The sequence below is a fragment of the Crassostrea angulata genome, chromosome 9, assembly GCF_025612915.1.
Source record: "Crassostrea angulata isolate pt1a10 chromosome 9, ASM2561291v2, whole genome shotgun sequence".
Classification (NCBI taxonomy): Eukaryota; Metazoa; Mollusca; class Bivalvia; order Ostreida; family Ostreidae; genus Magallana; species Magallana angulata.
In genome coordinates, this window is record NC_069119.1 from 4,658,916 (window position 1) to 4,677,026 (window position 18,111).

The 18,111-nt window shown below is 32.5% G+C and overlaps 2 protein-coding genes across 3 annotated transcripts; both read right to left on the reverse strand.

Moving 5' to 3' along the window:
• Nucleotides 1-315: 315 nt before the first annotated feature.
• On the reverse strand, nucleotides 316-5,306 carry LOC128162056 (uncharacterized). 2 transcript variants are annotated; one of them, XM_052825246.1, is made up of 4 exons: nucleotides 5,021-5,301; nucleotides 3,488-3,579; nucleotides 2,795-3,046; nucleotides 316-513 (listed from the first exon to the last, which is right to left on the reverse strand). In XM_052825246.1, the coding sequence occupies exons 1-4, from the start codon at nucleotides 5,116-5,118 to the stop codon at nucleotides 500-502; spliced, it is 456 nt and encodes a 151-aa protein (XP_052681206.1). In that variant the 5' UTR covers nucleotides 5,119-5,301; the 3' UTR covers nucleotides 316-499. The 2 variants fall into 2 exon arrangements, with proteins under 2 accessions (XP_052681206.1, XP_052681205.1); XM_052825245.1 differs by lacking the exon at nucleotides 316-513 and having other exon boundaries at nucleotides 1,132-3,046; nucleotides 5,021-5,306.
• A 3,191-nt stretch (nucleotides 5,307-8,497) lies between these two features.
• LOC128162054 (uncharacterized) lies at nucleotides 8,498-11,860 on the reverse strand. Its single transcript, XM_052825243.1, has 5 exons — nucleotides 11,710-11,860; nucleotides 11,398-11,534; nucleotides 10,719-10,807; nucleotides 10,033-10,284; nucleotides 8,498-8,684 (listed from the first exon to the last, which is right to left on the reverse strand). The coding sequence occupies exons 1-5, from the start codon at nucleotides 11,764-11,766 to the stop codon at nucleotides 8,629-8,631; spliced, it is 591 nt and encodes a 196-aa protein (XP_052681203.1). The 5' UTR covers nucleotides 11,767-11,860; the 3' UTR covers nucleotides 8,498-8,628.
• Nucleotides 11,861-18,111: the final 6,251 nt, after the last annotated feature.

Genomic DNA, 18,111 nt, shown 5'->3' on the forward strand with positions numbered 1-18,111 from the left:
ATGTACTGTAAATGTGCGTTTTACTTTGCTAGCAAATGTGTGACTGTGTCAATGTAATAAGCACGCCTGTTAAAATATTCTGATTTAAAAAAAAATTAAGTTTATAAAATTGTAGGATTTATTTGTATAGAGTCAGTGATTAATTACGGTACAGGTGTATTTATGTTGCTTATGTATTGCTAGGACCACATGTTCTATAGGGTCCAAGCAAAAGAAAAAAGGAATAATGTTGTGAAAAATTCAGTTGGAAACATCGTGTTGCTTAGTAATTGCTATTTATACTTCCAAAAAAAAACGCATTTTAATTAATGAATTCAACTCTGTATTTATTGAAACATATATAAATAAACATTTTTTATCCTTATAATGAAACAAACCCAAAGGAAAAGCAAAATATAATGTTGAATCATTTCATAATCGGAAGCGAAATAATGTAGAATTTTCATTTTTCTATGCATCTAGAGTTGACTTTCTTCTGTAATTCCGTTCTCATCCGGGACTAGATATCACATACTGTAGGAGAAAAAGAACATCGGGCTCATTAGCAACCGATGTTTTGAAAGCTATATGCATGTATGTATTGCATTATATTATTTTTCGACATTTACAATGGGACAGAGATATATGTTATTCAGGAGTTTAAACAAAAATTATGGAAAAGAAATAACATTTAGGTAACATCTCTCACTCAAACAACAATGTCTGAAAAGTATCTAATAACTTACTTCACCATGTCACTGCAAATACAATACAGTACAAAACATCTTCTAAAGACAGCAACATAGTTCTTCCCCCCAAGAGATGCAAGAAATTCTCATACTTGTTCATACTTGATAATCTCTGCACAATCTTAAGAGGAAACAAATAGAACACCTGACTCCTTTATTTTCTGTGTAAATATTTGCTTTCAAAAGCGTCGAGTGGCACAGTAATAACAGTTTCACCATTTTAAGAATGCTTCTTTCATATAGCCAAATTACAGACTATATAGACCTGTTGTTTAATTAAAGAAATTTAAAATGTGTCTTCTAGATTTTTTGTACCTTTACATAACCCCCCCCCCCTTCGCTTGAGGTTTTTCATGATTTGGCAATTGTATGAGAGTTTATAAGGTTGCCAAGGTGTTGTGGTTCTGATTAAGGAGAAGAAAAACCCACTTAGCACTGTTAAGGTTAACGTTGTGGTCGCGCCGACAAGAAAGTACGAGAAATGTAAACTATGACGATACACAAAACATCGAGTCATCAAAATGCCCCGAAATAAAATAACTTCCGATGGTTACGGGTAGAAACGCATTAAACTACATTAAAAATTACCCTTGCGTGCAACTTTCAGGTCATAAACTTTAAATATAAAAACTGAACGCGATGCACTTCTCGATGTGACTTCATATTATAAATTTTTACGCATATTATGTGTAGAGAGAGGCGGGTCAATCATTTTTTATATTGTAAATGAATTTCATAAATGAACGGAACATTATCTCAAAACAAATATTGTACCATTAAATCCTATTCATTATGCTTCTTTTGAATCAGCAAGTAGTTACTTTTTAGAGCGTGATTTACTTTTTTCTATAGTGTTTCATGTACAAGTTTGATGTGTTTGACATTCGTAAGCTTATATAAATCAGCTTTTTACAAAGGTATACCTTTAACAGATCATTACGACCTTTTATGTATAAATCAAGGAATGGTCATTTGAGTAAATAAAATGCTGCTGCTTTGATAAATGATATATAATGAATTAATAATTTGGTAAAATATTTAGCCAAGGTCATAAAAATTCAGCCAGAACCCATTTCTTTGATTTTTATTTTAATAAAAGATAAACTCTATCAGAAGCAGAATCTACGAGATAAGTGAAAGTTGATCATTATGTCAATTTTCAACTCAAAGAAGGGTATGCCCTTGCATTGAAATTTGTTTATTACCTACTTCATGGAGAATTATCGACACAGATCACGTGACTGTCAATTCTGGGGACCACACTAAGTGTGATACAAAGGAGCATTTACTATGGTGTTTCATTTAATACCAATTTATGTCATGTTAATTAACTTTACATAAATATTTTGTTATAATAGATGAATCGTTTAATGAACATTTAAATCCGTTGACTTTTTCATATTGAGCCTTAGCATTTTTGCGCACCCAGTTTCCACCGTATATTAAACTTATTTCTTATCTATAAAAATGATAATTCATTTGAACAATTTCATAACCTCTTTCGTTATGGATGATTTGTTCGAAGTAAGGAAACATGCAAACATTACAGAATGACCGACAAACGTAAGATAGAGAGAAAGGTAGGTAAACGCTGGACGACAAGATATATATAACCGAAAAAGATTTTAAATTAGAATTTTTGTCTATTTCTGCAATCTAATAATTCAAAAATCAGATGTGAAGAATTCAATAGTCTTTCTTGACATAATATAACAGTGTTGTGATATCATTTCTTTATTCCAGCAGTCTAAACACTTCTGTGGCAGTCTGATATTTGTGAGTTTCTTAATAATAGACCGTTACCAGTGGTTTCACTAAAAATATTTTCAGGTAAATCAACAAAGGAATCTAATGACATTATTTTAAGAACAATTTATGTCTTAAACACTTCTTGATGAATAATATCAGACAGTTCTCGGTCACGAAACTTTCTGATACTTTTTCATACAGATGTGTTTTTAGAATATATTCATGACTGAAAATAAGTCGTTTTCCAAGATATCAAATCTCAAATATTTAAAAAAGTCAATAAATTTGAAAAGTAATACAATCATGAAAACATGTACCAGAGTGGTCCATTCTGTATAGTCTTCTAATGTTATTCTCCTTAACATATTTTTTTACCATCTGCTTGACATTCTCATCGGGATCCTTTGAAAGGGTAAAGATCACGTGATATTCGTACATGGCGGGGGTACACGTGGGCGGTCTCTCGTGATCACCAAAGTACATGTACCGTTTGTACTGGAATGTATAACATGCACTGAAAGGTTCCTCCTCCGTCATTTTGTGCTCCTCGATAATCAAACCTGCGACGCCTATGACAACCAACAGACAAACCATCATGTATTGAAGCATTCCCCAAGTTTAGTGTAATAAGAGAGCTGAATGATCGCGGCAAATTAAGGCTGTGTTAATATCCATTAGATGAAGAGAAAAATGTTAAATTCTTAAACTGTGAATATTTTGATTTTCCTTTCTTAACAATGGTTTGTAGTAAAAATATCGTATCCAAACTTTAAAGATAGATTAAAGGAACAATTTGTTGACCATCAAGCCTCATTGATTTTGAAAACGGAAGTTCAAAAGCCATTTAAACAAAAGCATGAATTTTAGTTGATGAATTTATCGAGAGATTTAAGAAATATAAAAAAAAGGGAAAAAACAAACCACGAATAATCTTTATTTCATATTTTTGAAAATTTGAGCTTAATATTTTCTTGAGTGGAACTTTAAGATTATACGTGTAAGATACTTACAGTCTTCCCCAAATGTCACCTCGACCCACCGATGGTTGCCCAAACTTCCTTTATCTTCAAAGACATAATTTGTTAAGTTGTAGCAGACGTCTCTGAAATCAGCGATCAAACATATACATGCATTTAATGTTAACCTTAGATATATCTTTACTTCCAAAACTATCAGGCGACCCTTTACAAGTTTTTTAAACTCTGTTAAATCCAAGTAAGATACAGTACCGATCAGACCCAAACTAACAGAGAGTAAACCAAAACTAAACCCTAGGTTTACTTTCTGGGTTTACTCTGGGTTAACTTCGGGTTTACTAGAGTGGACCCAGAGTAAACACAGAGTAAACACAGAGTGGACACAGAAAGTAAACGCAGTCAGAAGTATACCCCTGAAAGCAGACGCTAACTGTGTATTCGGAATACACAAACTGTAGGAATTACAGGCAGTAGGATGGTAAGATAAAATACTAGTCTGCTTCACACTTCAGTTCATACAGATGACCTCAAAAGCAATTTCAAAGTAAACCCAAAGTACACCCAAAGTAAACCCCGAGTGGACCTAAATTTTCAAAAAGTAAACCCAAAGTAAACCCCAAGTTAACCCAAAAAGTAAACCCGGGGTTGGGTCTGATCGGTACTGAATGTCGTTTTTTACTTTTTAATGTCGTTGATTGTCTCGTGTTAAAAGAAATGGGTTTTAATACATTTTAATGATATATAGTTAACTAATTCAGATATAAAGAATTCAAAATAAACACTGATTTTTACGTAAACGGAAATGGGGCAAAATTGGGTCTCGGGGTGATAAGAACATCATCGTAATTATGGCCCCATCAGGGTAAAAAGTACAAATAACAATTCAAGAATAATTTCCAGATAGTTTTTTTTTTTAGGATTTTATTACGATATATCATCATAGAAATATGCCGCTTGATTTCGGCAAGAATTGCGAGAGTTGCCTATCCCATTAGTAAATATACGTCCCTGATCCTATCCAGGATGGGAATGTTTAATCAAATTAAGATAACTAAGGGTTTGGTCACTTTATTTACATGTTAATTACCCTTGCTTATTAGTTGGGGAGGGGAAACAAATATAGACACAGCCAACACCTTATAATATTCCCTAACTGTAAATTTAAACAATTCTATAGGGAAAAAGAATGCACTCTACTTTCTTGAGGTGTTTGCTGCTGAATGTAAAAAGAGAGCCATAAAGCCATGAAAACAAAGATAAAAATCAATCAAAGCTATTGGTAAATTAACCAATTTTCTCTGTCGTTATCAATTTTTTCATCTAAGTTAGCTTCATAGAGTTTCTATTTCATTTTTTAAAGAAAAGTCTGAATTTTTTAACTTTAAAACAAAGTGCAATAAACTATAATGTATCTTATTATTAAAAAATTGATATGCCAATATATTTCAATATTGGATATTTCACAGCTATTTTGCAAAAAGTTGATTTGATCCGAACAATACATTGCTTCAACATAAAACATTTCATTAGATATGTGTGTTGTTAATAACAAAAGCGAACTCTTACCCGTTGAATCTGGTCTCATAATTGGTAGATTTTGCCTCGAGGCCGATAGCATTGTTCACATAGACAGGGTGATCCATATGTTTGGGGTGATTGGTCATGTACACATAGGCGCCGTCATAGTGTAAATTGGCATAGGACTGAAATATACCAATGCCGTTCACTAATCAACTCATGGATTGCATTTAAAGAAAAACAATTTACGTGTTTACTTAAGTTTCGTACTGTATCAATTCCTTGCCGAGTTTAATCAACATTGCTTGTATGATTAAGTTAAGAACAATCAATGCGCTGGATATGCTATACATGAATTTTAAGTAAATGAACTGTATATACCGATAGTAAAAATATCTTAATTTTCATAGTTTAACAGTGGATATAGGGTATTTGATGACATGAATGATGCAATATTAATTGCTCTCAGAGAAAAAAAATAAACATATAGATTTCAAAAGTGTATATAGATATATGAATTAAGTACTGCCAGGCCCAATACCAACACATGATTGATTCTCGCCATTTCAGGTTTATTACTTTGCCGAATAGTGAGATATGCTTTCCATTTTTATATACTGTTGCAACCTGCTAAAGACCTCGCATATTACAGATCAGTCGATTGAAACCAAAGAAAAAATATTTAACAATATTAGATAATTTTTGCAGCTGTTATCAAATACGAAGACATAAATAAACTTATATTACATAATTAGTGGAGTAAAACCCGCTTTTAATGTCTGTTCCAAAACGTGACTGCAACAAATGATTTTGTTCTTGTGAATGCAAGTTGAAGCGATTTAGAACATGTTAAGTAGATCTGAAATGAGGAGTATTCATGTGAATTCCCATTCAAGTAACAATTTTAATCATCAGCATCATTTATGTTCACCTCTACGAAGGTGATCACAAATATGGGATACAGGGTGTTAGCCAGCTCCTTGAAAAATATCCCATTAAAACTGTATTATTGGAAATGTCGCATTTTCGGCAGGCTAGCTAAGCCTCTTACTGGTCGTGTTTATTATTTCAATGTTCAGGTTAGGTCAGCGAGTAAAAAGCCTCTTACTGGTCGTGTAAACCCAATTACTTTTTAGGGTCGACTGGCCTGTCATGGGGCGCCATACTCATCAAATATGAAGGCCCAAATATGGGATACAGGGTGTTAGCAAGCCCCTTGAAAGATATCCCATTATAACTGTATTATAGAAAATGTCGCATTTTCGGCAGGCTAGCTAAGCCTCTTACTGGTCTTGTAAACCAAATTCCTTTCGAGGGTCGACTGGGCTGTCCAGATGTCCTCACCAAATATGAAGGCCCAAATATGGGATACAGGGTGTAAGACAGCTCCTTGAAAGATATCCCATTATAACTGTATTATTGGAAATGTCGCATTTTCGCTAGGCTAGCTTAGCCTCTTACTGGTTGTGTAAACCCAATTCCTTTTGAGGTCGACTGGACTGCCCGGGGCCCCATCCTCACCAAATATGAAGGCCCATATATGGGATACAGGGTGTCAGCAAGCTACATGAAAGAAATCCCATAATAACTGTAGTATTGGAAATGTTGCATTTTCGCCAGGCTAGCTAAGCGTCTTACTGGTCGTGTTTATTATTTCAATGTTCAGGTTAGGTCAGCGAGTAATAATTTTTACTGTAAAACTTTTTTTTTAATTTAAAAGGAAAGTTTAATTGAAATTTTGAATTTACGTTTATTAGCATGTTTACGGTAATTTGAATAGCGAACCGACCACAGAATTCTGTTCGCTATTCGAATAGTGAATAGCGAAAAGCGAATAGAACTCCAACTTTTGAATGCCATGGGCACATATGTTTCAAAACTGTCGTATTCTTTTGTTTGTTGAAAAAGAACACAAGTTGGCATAAAAGATTAGTACAGGGTTTATTGTTTTCTATGAGTTAAATGTTTCTATGAATTCTTATCAACCTGATGAAATGTTTAACACGGTTCTAGCGCGCATTCCTCGTAAGGCTTTACGCACCTGATGTGACCCGCATTTTATGACTTCGAATCGCTGTAATGGTTACAAATACTTCTTTGTGCAGACATTTTGCTGATTAATAAAGCTTTAAAGTTTGAATTTTTAAGTTTTCAATTCTTTAGGTAATAGACAAAAATCTGAATTACAGGGTAACGGGAATATGCGTTAAAGTACGTGATTGCGAGAAAGAGTGACGTCGACATGGTCATTGTAAATACAGTCACAAGTTTTGTTCATAGCCTTAATATCTATGAATTGAAATATGTTGGCAATATTTATTTATTAGATATTAATCATGTATACAGATGTCTTTGTCAGACGTCAAATGGCAACAGGTGTAATTAAATCGTGTATTTGTCAGTGTTGTGTGTTTTACGCAATGGTTTATAGATTTTCTAGAAGAGTGCGTTTCTAATATATAAAAAAGCCCTTAAAATAGACACAGAAAAGAATATAAGAATACATTTACGCTCTCTATAAGAAATTTCTTAATGCTTTACCCTAATCACGTTTAAATTAAAAAAATCTTTACCCAAGTCATGAACTTGCTTTACCCTTATCATAGTAGAACATTTTCCGTGCTTTTTCGCTCTGGTAAGGAAAGATTTCGCGAATGTTTTGCAATTGATACGTTTGTAAACTCCAAATCCTCTAAATCAGTTTATTTATATTGTCAAATGATCCCGACAAATGCGTAAATTTAGTGTAAAATAATTGAAGCGTGCTTCCCTATCGCTATCTTGGACTATGGTAAAGTGCGTTACCCTAGTCCGTTTCTACACAGTATATATACTATAAACATAATTAGGTCATTTGTTTTCCCTTCATTTATTAATTTATCTAGGGTATTAATTATTCTGCAACAATAAAGAACTGAACGATTGCATAAATGAATCAATTTTATCAATCAATTCAATCATCGATATATCTTCTATTTTTAAGCAATGCATCTTTTAGAATTAAATGATAAACAATAAAGAACATTCGGCTTCAATGACACTCAATATTTCTCGAGTGTAACTCGTATATTACATAGTCTGTTAAATAAATTGGAGTTATTGGACTTTGTACTTGATGTCACGGTCTCAATACGAAGAAAGGAAATACATGTCAATGGAATACCCAGGATAAATCACTCCGAGAATTGTTCTCACATTACAATTATTCTCACATTACACAGAACAGTATTTCAAGACAAAATAAAATATGAAAAAATAAACTATTGTATATATTTGTTTTTCTCTATGTACATTTATATACACTCAAAGGTTTAAATGATTTAATCATCTTTTGTACTTTGTCTTTTCAATCTGCCTTCATTATTTGGCCAGTGAAGTTGCTTATGTATAGTTGTTAAATATTCTCTGTTAACCTATTAAACGCATTATATTATACCATAACACTTTCCACTTTTAACAAAATCCAGCCTTAATAAATATGATAATTGCTAATTTAACTCCAAAAAATAACGTGCAAACTCATGCTATTTCAACTCAGTCTGTATTTAATGACACATATACATTTCTGATCTTTATAATTAAATAAACTAAATTGAAAAGCATATCAAATAAATGACTGCGCAATGTTAAATAATGTCAGAATCAGAAGCATGCATCTAGAGTTGACTTTCTTCTGTAATCACATTCTCATTTCGGACAAGACCGTCACATTCTGTAGAGAAAAAAAAACCAAAGGCTCATAAGCAACGAATGTTTTGCAATATAGTTACTATTATAATGCTTCAGATTATTATTAAACATTGACGATGGGACATAGATGTATGTTATTTAGGAGTAAGACAAAAAAAAAAAATAGGGAAACGAAGAGGCCCTTTTGTCAAATCTCTAAGTCAAACAGCAATGTCCGAAAAGTATCTAACTAGCTTCACCTTGTCAATGCAAATACAACACAATACAAAACAAATTATAAACAGCAGCCAAAAAAATCCAAGAAATTATTATACTTCTTCGTACTCGATTGCCTATTTCGCAAACTGTCTGTATAAGCCACGGACATCTGATATTATAAGCTTTTTCTTAAAAAATAAAAACTGATTTAAGAGGCTGGATGGTCATCAAATTACCATTCAGATCTGACCTACACTTTGATATATGGTATTTTAGGCAATGGACAATTATTTAGAGAAACCAATTCCAATCATTTGGATTTCATATTTAAATACCCTCCTATATTTATGTACAGAGTTTTTTGTCCAAAGGAAGTTAATATAGTGTATAAATGGCAACGACCATCCATCCATCTTAATATAATATTCTTTATGTACATGGCCTTGAGAACAAACATTGAGAAAATGACCACTTTTTTTGGTATAAATTTTTGCATTCAGCCGTGGTCCAAGGGACCATAGTTTTCAACATTGCATATTTCGTGTTTTTATATAGCAAAATTACCAACTCTTTTGACCTGTAGTTAAACGAAAGGATTTTTTAAAAATATGCCGTATGTTTTCCTTTGTACATTTCTATTTACCCCCCCCCCCCAGTTGATATTTTTTAACATTTGGTCTATTGTAGGCAATTTTTTTTTTTCAAATTGCCAAGAAGTTGTTTTTCTGGTTGAGGAGAATGAAATCCACTCGGTTTTCACCTTATATTAACCTTATACCACCTATTTAAAATCATGACTAATCATTTGAAAAAACCCCATTTGAATGCCCCTTAATTGCGGATGATTTGTTGGAAGTAACAAAACTTGAAAAAATTGCAGACAGACTGATAAAGTCAATATAGAGGTAAAGATGGGTAAACGGTGGACAAAATATATAACAAGGAAATCTCACCAGAGCTTAGAGCTCTGATGGAAAAAGAAAACAGTTAACTTTCAAAGTAGCATTTCTGTTCCATTTTTGTAATTCTATCATTCAAGAATCAGATGTTTAGTTATTAACATTATTTTTTGAATATAAAGAAAATTACGGGTTTTCCAAGACATCAAAAATCAAATATTTTATAAAAATTATTACTTTAAAAATTACACTATTAATAATTTAAATATATACCATAATGATCCTGTCTGTAAAGTCCTTCAATTTTGTTCTCCTCAACGAAATGTTGTATCATCTGCTTGATTTGCACATCGGGATCCTTTGACAGGGTAAAGATCACGTGATAGCGGTATTTGATGGGGCTACAGGTAAGCGGTTTTTCGGGATCACCAGAGTATATGTGCCTGTTGTACCAGTATACATTGATCACGCTGAACGGTTCCTCTTCCGTATAACGATGCTCAACGATGTCCCTACCACAGAGGCCTTTATAAACCAACAGATAAACCATCATGTATTGGCGCTCTAACCCCTTCCCCTAAAAAAAGCTGTACATGGTTATGGCCATTTTTAGTCTATGTTTATCTCCTTGAAATGAAGAGCCCTGTATACAGGAATAGGGAAATGTTTAGATTTTAAACTTTGACTATTTGGAATTTTGGTCCACTGTTAAAGAATAGTTAAGAGTAAAAAAAATATCACTCTTATTATATTAAGATAGATCTGATGAGTATTTTGTTGGCCACCCCGCCTCCTTGGTTTTGAATTTAGTATAAATGCTGATATTATATTGGTATTTAATCAAAAGCATGAACGTGATTATTGATTTATCATAAATGTTTTATTAAATGCGTTAAAAAAGAAACACGATTATTTCATATTTTATTGAAAATTTTAGATAAAGCTTGAAAGATACGCACAATCACCAAATGTCACCTCCAGCCAGTCATGGCTGCCCATGCTTCCGATACTTTCCACAACAAGGTTTGTTAAGTTGTAACAGCCGTTCCTTAACGAACAAACATGTGTATATATTTAGCATTAACTCTTAATACATCTTGTTTTCCCTCGGGATTAAATTGCACACTTTTATTGATTGAAACAGAGCACGTGACAGCATGATATATACATTGTATTTATGTCCGTTCGGTAAGAATCGATACACGGCAATATGGCTATCATTGGCGAACGCTTTGCCTACTCATTTCAATAAAATTTAAAATATGAGTTTAAAACGATTTATTGATATATCAAATAAGTTATTCTTTTTTTTTTCGTTTTTTAACCAAGAAGTTGTGTCATTATTATTAATCATTTCTACATTAAAAAAAATTTGGTAAGAATTGACAATTTTCACATTTCTTTCAATAGAGATGTATGGTTAGTAGCATAAAAAGAAAGTCATTTACCTAGTTATTTTTAAGTGAAAAATAGCAACACAAGACTAGGGCTACATTGTACAATTAGTATCTATTGGTTCCTTTTCTTGGATTTGTTTTGCCCCTAAATAAACGTATTTCTTAACTCAAAAAACATTTTAAATATGCCTTCAAAATGTTTATCAAATAGTGTCGATTATAACAAATAGCAAATTCTTACTCATTGTGTCTGATTTCATAATTGGTTGACTTTGCCTGCGAGCCGATCTCAAATTGAACGTAGATAAATTGGTCTTCAGTCTTAGGTTTATTGGTCAGATACACATATCCTCCAAGAGGGCGGGAGGTGGCATTGGACTGAAAAAAACCAATGGGGTTCACTTTTTAACACTAGGCCTGGGTTTCTAAAACTTGGGTTTTTACCTAAGTTTGATATAAAATCCTTCCATACAACACTCTCTTTAATGATATTGATTATAATACTCAAACAATGCACCAGACATACTAAACGATATATGAATAACAAACGTACCTGTGTGACCATAAGTACTGCTAGGCACAGTATAAAGAGAAGTTTGATGTTCGCCATTTAAAGATGTACTACTTTGCCGAATATTAAGATGAGCTTTAGAATTTTATCCTCTGTGGCAACCATTTAAGCGCCACCCATAATTTAAAAAAAAAAATATTGTATGTGCAGCTGTTATCAAATATATGAAATAAGTGGATTCAGTGAAGTAAAAGACGTTCTTTATGGCTGTTAAATCACGCGGTTGTAACAGTTTGTTTTTAAAGGTTTACTTTTAGGTGACCTGAATAGACTCAGGTGACTTATTAAGGTCTTCCGTTTCCAACGGAAGACCTTATAGTTTTCGTACTGTTTCTTCTTCTTCTTATTTTTTTCCACAAATTTTGTGCACGCGATATCTCGAAAACTATTCGGCCGATTTCGACCATTTTTTCACAGATGATATCCAGTGGTCATAATTTTAGAAGTTTTTTAAAATTTTGAAATCGTCACTTCCGGTTTTGATTTACGGCCGATTTTGTAAATTTTTAGGACCAATTTTGTGCAGACATAAACTCAGAGACTATCAGAGATGTGAATATAAAATTTTCAGGATAGGTAGACCATAGTTTGAAGTTGTGCACAATGCAGTTTTTTTACGCCAGTGGCGCAAAGTTTAGGAGCTCGCCTAGGCTCGAAAATTGGATACGAATTTTGAATCAAAATTTTCATGCGTTTTGATCTGTATCTTTTTATGAGTTGATAATTTCTTAAGACATATATAATAAAAGTGGTAGAGAATTCAAAGTTCTTTCCAACAAAACCAAGACATAGGCGCTGGCTTCTTAAATTAGGGGCCAAGACACTCGTAAACTCTATTACAAATAACTTAAATACAATACAGATTTTGTAATGCATTATAGAAGCAAAGTTGTTGATCGTAACAATACAGTGTATCTATCAGGTAAAATCATTGCCACGCCCATTTATTACGTAATTAGGGATTTTGAAGGGCCCCATTAAGGATCTAGAGGGCTGGCCCCTAAATTATTCATTCATTTGTATCTAAAACATGAACAACACAACAATTCAAGATAAGTGTAAGAACAAAAAATGTTAGTATTTGTGCGACCTTTCGAATGAACTCAAGAAAAAGGGGCTGGCCCTTAAATTAGGGGCCAAGACACTCGTTAACTCTATTACACATACCTTAAAAACGATCAAGATTTTGTAATGCATTATAGAAGCAAAGTTGTTGATCGTAACAATATCTATCAGGTAAAATCATTGCCTCGCCCATTTATTACGTAATTAGGGATTTTTAGGGGCCAAAGTACTTAAACTTTGGCGCAATATATTAAGAAAAGGAGACATATTTTGTTAAGCATTGTAGAAGAGAAAATGTTTACATTGATGATTCTAATCGATTCCATTAATCAAAACATCCAAAGTCTCTCCCCATTAAGGATCTAGAGGGCTAACCCCTAAAATATTCAATCATGTGTATCTAAAAACTGAACAAGAATTCTAGATAAGTGTAAGAATGTTAGTATTCATGAGACCTTTCAAATGAACTCAAGAAAAAGGGGCTGGTCCCTTAAATTTGGGATCGAGACACTCGTTAACACATACCTTAAAAACGATCAAGATTTCGTAATGCATTACAGAAACAAAGTTGTTGGTCGTAACAATATTAATTTGTAAAACTCATTCTCAAACCAATTGATTACGTAATTAGGGATTTTTTGGGACTTAAACCTTTAAACCTTTAATGTGCTACATGTGAAACAGGAAAACTCGTTGTTAAACATTTCAAGGGATATTGACAATCTTATGCATCATCTGAAAGGGAGTGGTTGAGGGGGGAATTCTGCATTGATATCTTAATCGTATCGTTTAAGAATTGAACGGAAGGCCTACTCGTTACTCGTAACGAGATCGAATATAGTTTTTTTTAATTTTTGCTTCAAGAGGGATGTTTGGTTCATTTTACACTCAGACTCATGAAAGATTTGCTGTTACAAAAGTTGTGGTTTAAGATATGTGCGTGATGTTTTATTTTTTTTTTTTTAAAGATTGAATCATATTACATAGATCGTATAAACATCCGGTAGGCTTGAAAAAAAAACATTATACTAAGGACAAAATATGTGTACATTAGTCCGGCTTCCCCTAAGTATAAAATTTGTCGACTGCAATGAGATAAAACCTGCAAATATTCGTTGTACATATACAAACGTGTATTATTATCAAATTCACTGTATAAAAGTTTAGTTATAGAAAATGAATCAATATATTTATCAAAACTATTAACTTTATCATTTTAATATGTAGAGATTAAGTGTTTAAACCTTATTGATATTTTAATTTGTATTTATTCTGGTCATTGAATTGATTCTCATTGCCAATTATCCTTAACCTAATACACCCGAAGATGCTTGTATCTGACAAAAAACAGGCAAGTTTGTAAGAATATAGTGACGTAAAACTCAATGAAATTTCAAAAAAATGTGTCAGTTTTAAATGATAAAAAGAAAGAAAAGCGTATATTTAATCGTTTGGAGAATTGGTGTTAGTTTCAAGATATGGAATGATATAGAGAAGTAAAATGATGAACTTTATTTTTGATCATTATATTGTACAAAAAGTGATCTTATAGTCATTTTTGGAACGCAAGTGCTTATAATAAAAATATAAACAGTTTTGACGTGGTTACTTAGGTTTTGTTCCGTATTTTACTTATGGCATTCCTTTATAAATAAGCAAATGATCAGTTTGGATAAAGCAGCAAACAACTTATTTTTAGAGACAATGTACAAGTACATGTATGCACAATTTTCTTTTGAATGAACGAATAAGACGTTTTGAATTTAAGACCTGGACTATCAAATCATACTTTTTTTAACACAAAAATGTTTTCAACATATATTCAATACATACATACATGCATGACATGCATGACAGACAAACAGACAGACATACCGTCATGCATACACCAAAAACCAATTGATATCATTTTAGTTAAGAAACTTTTATAATGGTCTTAGGAAATGAAAAAAAATGACTGCATGGTAAAAGAAATGATACATTGTTTAAACCCACACTTAACTAGGCTGTATTTATATTCTATAAACTGTGCAACAATCTCAATCTAACATTTGATTATTGGTCTTGGAAATATCACTTTCTGAACATTGTTTCCCCTAAAGCATGATTAAAAAATACTCTTTTACTTGATTCTAATGCAAGGGAGGCAACCTGAATGCAATACTATCGCAATTTTTCTATCCAAGTGGGATATATTTACTTATGTTATTTGTTGATCGTTAATACGAAGGTTCATTCACCGGACAATCATAGTATACACTGATCTACACTAACACTTGTCTCGCTCTAATGTTATCATTTATTTCAGTACATGAATTTTATTCAACTGAAAGAGATAATGATGATTTATCTATTTACACAGTTATGTGTTTATTTTCTGTTCATTGAAATATCGACGTCTACACGCCTTAAAAAATTCTTGCGCTGCCTCGGATTATTCTTTGCATTGTTGACTTAGTTTTATAAATTGTCTATGCATCAGATATCTTAATAATCCACGTATACATGTATATATCATAACGATATCTTTGAGTTTATCATTCATTTTCTTTTACATTCAATGTATTATCATTGCAAATCTATGACCTGTCATGTCTCCTAATAACGATCTCTTATGAAAATTGTATGACATTTTATCTCAGATACAACTTTTAAGTATATTTATTCGTTTTCCATTTATATTAGCAAGTCGTTTACTAACTGACACTAATAAAATATATTGCATTTTAGCAGTATTGTTTGACTGTTTTTTTCTATGTTATGTTCCTTTTAAATCTGTAAGAGATTAATCTCAAATCCAAATATAATTTGAATGCAAATGGTATCAGTATGGTGTCGACTTATTTACAATATTCAATAGATAGTCGGTATTTAGATTAACATAAACGAGAAAAAGGGAGAATAACAAAGAAGCTATCTTATTTCGACTTTTTATCTTCATAGTGATAAATGCTATATAGTAGATATATTGCATATTTTCATTATAAATCAGTATTTGATATTGTGGAATCATTAGCATTACAAAAATGCATAATACTCAGTTATAGTTTATATTTAAATGCAAAATTATTTCTGTTTTTTGCGTCATAATAAAGTTCTGCAATCTGTTCAGAAACATTCATTGTGTTTAGAAACGGAAATACCGCATTGACGCTGAAAGTTGTGCGGAGACCTGAAAATAGAAAAGAAAAACATAACTTAAATGTTTCCTTGCATTTAACATTTAAATTCAGCAAGTTTCGATCGGATATTGTGAATTATAACCTACCATATTTAACTAACGAGGTTTTTCTTCATCATTGTCGGTTTCATTTTGAAAATTGATAACGTAATTTTCCCTTAAACTTCTGGCCACGTGACTAGAACACGTGGGTTGACAGGCGGGAGAATGATCATTTTTCTGACAGAAAGTAGCGTTACAGTATAAATGCACAGCACCATGACTGCTAGAGAACTCAACATACTGGAAGGAGAACCTTGTTTCATGATCTAACTGATAGAATACTACAGCATTAGGATCAATTACACACCTGCAAAGACACATAAGTATATTCACCTACATAAATACAAGGCAGATTCATAACATACAGTACGTTTGATGGTGCGCATAAATGAACATATACGAGTGAAAAGGTGGAAATCTATGCTGCATATAACTTTTGTGTTCTTCAACAAACACCATGCCATTTATACGAGCGAATGCTTATAAAGTAATTAGTGTTTGTTAAAGTTCGGACTGCAGTGGACAACGGTAACAATATTTAATAAAACGTATCAAATTTGTTTCAAATAACGCTCGCTGATTAGCATTAAACAAGTGCTTTTAATAGACAGACGCAAGAAGAATGTGATCCCTGCTGAACTGATAAAAAGGATTTCTTTACATTTAGGCAGGTGTTAGGGAAACTAGTCGCGTTAACCATCCTTTGAATGAATTGTTTATACAGTGTAGCAATAAGTTATATATTAAATTGTCAATAGAAAGTGACTGTATTGAAGAAAAATGGACGAATTAAGAAAACAAATCGCTAAGTTACATGTATTATGTATTCTCAACAACATTTGATATATATTTGTATTATATATATATATTTGATGAACAATTAGATATTGCAAATGTAGACTTCAGACCATATTCACTACGAAAAAAATATCGGGAAAAAATAAGGTGGTTAAATTTTCCTATACTAATAAATACTTAAACACTTTTCGCCGGTAGTTTACAATTATCATTAAACACAAAGTATCATACCCGTGACATCATTATGTTATCTGATATTTGCTGTTACTGTTATGTATTTATATATGTATTGCTAAATGGCAATGCAATCATTTGCAATTGAATATTTCTCATAAAAAAGACAACTATATAGTTTTATAAAAAAAAAAACTGCAAAGGGATTTAAGGTACTTATAAATGATGTGAAAAAATGTTTACCCATCTTTGATGATATAATACTGCATCCCAAGGTCAGTGATAACCGCTGGTGTGATATAGCAGTGTGATAATCTCATTTTTATGTTACTGTCCGTGACGTCACTCAATGCCCGAACATATAGCTTCTCTCCAGCTCGGCATCTATTGAAATCCTTGGCCCTTGTGAGCGCGGGGTCAGAAAAGTATTGAAGGTGAACTTGTCGATCCGTAGGTATTGAAGAAACCACATCGAGAGAAAAAAATCTGCAAAGCAGTTTCACTTGAAGTCGAACTTCACGAATTATGAAGTGGTACAGACGGTCATGACGGGCGCAGAGAAGTTCATTGCTGTATTCAATACCTTCAGTCAGATTCTGTAAAGAATTAAGACTAATGGCTAGATAACTTTTAATGTACTTTTCTTCCGAACGTTTCCTTCAAGATTACTTTTCTGTGCAAATATAAACACCGAGGTGATTACTCCATAGTTAGTTACTTGTAATAGTCTGGTAGAATTGGATGTTGATAGTTGTGTATGCATACCATATGCTATATAAAAAGATGATAATGTATATCTTTAATGTCGTCGTACACAATATCAATTTTAACACTTTTCATTAAATTACCTTTTCAATTGTTTTGCAGTCCTTGTAATTTTGTCTGAAATAAAGACTATCACCATGAATACTTCCGGTACAGTTAGCGTTGTCAAAACCTATATAACATTCATCTGGATCAAAATCCGGGTATTTTTGACGCAAAGGTTGAAGATCCACTGTGATGTTCCATGCGTCATCAAGGCAGCTGACAAAGACTGATGACGAGGAAGATGTATCTGAAAACATAAGGTACAAAAGTGCATATCGTGTAACTAAGTACATGTATTCAATCAGTATTTTTTT

What these genes read in the sequence shown, in the direction of transcription:
- LOC128162056 (XM_052825245.1), bottom strand. Translation starts at nt 5,118, where the DNA reads ATGACCAATCACCCCAAACATATGGATCACCCTGTCTATGTGAACAAT. An exon ending in TATGAGACCAGATTCAACGG is followed by an intron (nt 3,580 to 5,020) that starts GTAAGAGTTCGC and finishes CGCTGATTTCAG; the next exon opens with AGACGTCTGCTACAACTTAA. An exon ending in GGTGACATTTGGGGAAGACT is followed by an intron (nt 3,047 to 3,487) that starts GTAAGTATCTTA and finishes TGGTTGTCATAG; the next exon opens with GCGTCGCAGGTTTGATTATC.
- LOC128162054 (XM_052825243.1), bottom strand. Translation starts at nt 11,766, where the DNA reads ATGGCGAACATCAAACTTCTCTTTATACTGTGCCTAGCAGTACTTATG. An exon ending in TATGAAATCAGACACAATGA is followed by an intron (nt 10,808 to 11,397) that starts GTAAGAATTTGC and finishes TTGTTCGTTAAG; the next exon opens with GAACGGCTGTTACAACTTAA. An exon ending in GGAGGTGACATTTGGTGATT is followed by an intron (nt 10,285 to 10,718) that starts GTGCGTATCTTT and finishes TGGTTTATAAAG; the next exon opens with GCCTCTGTGGTAGGGACATC.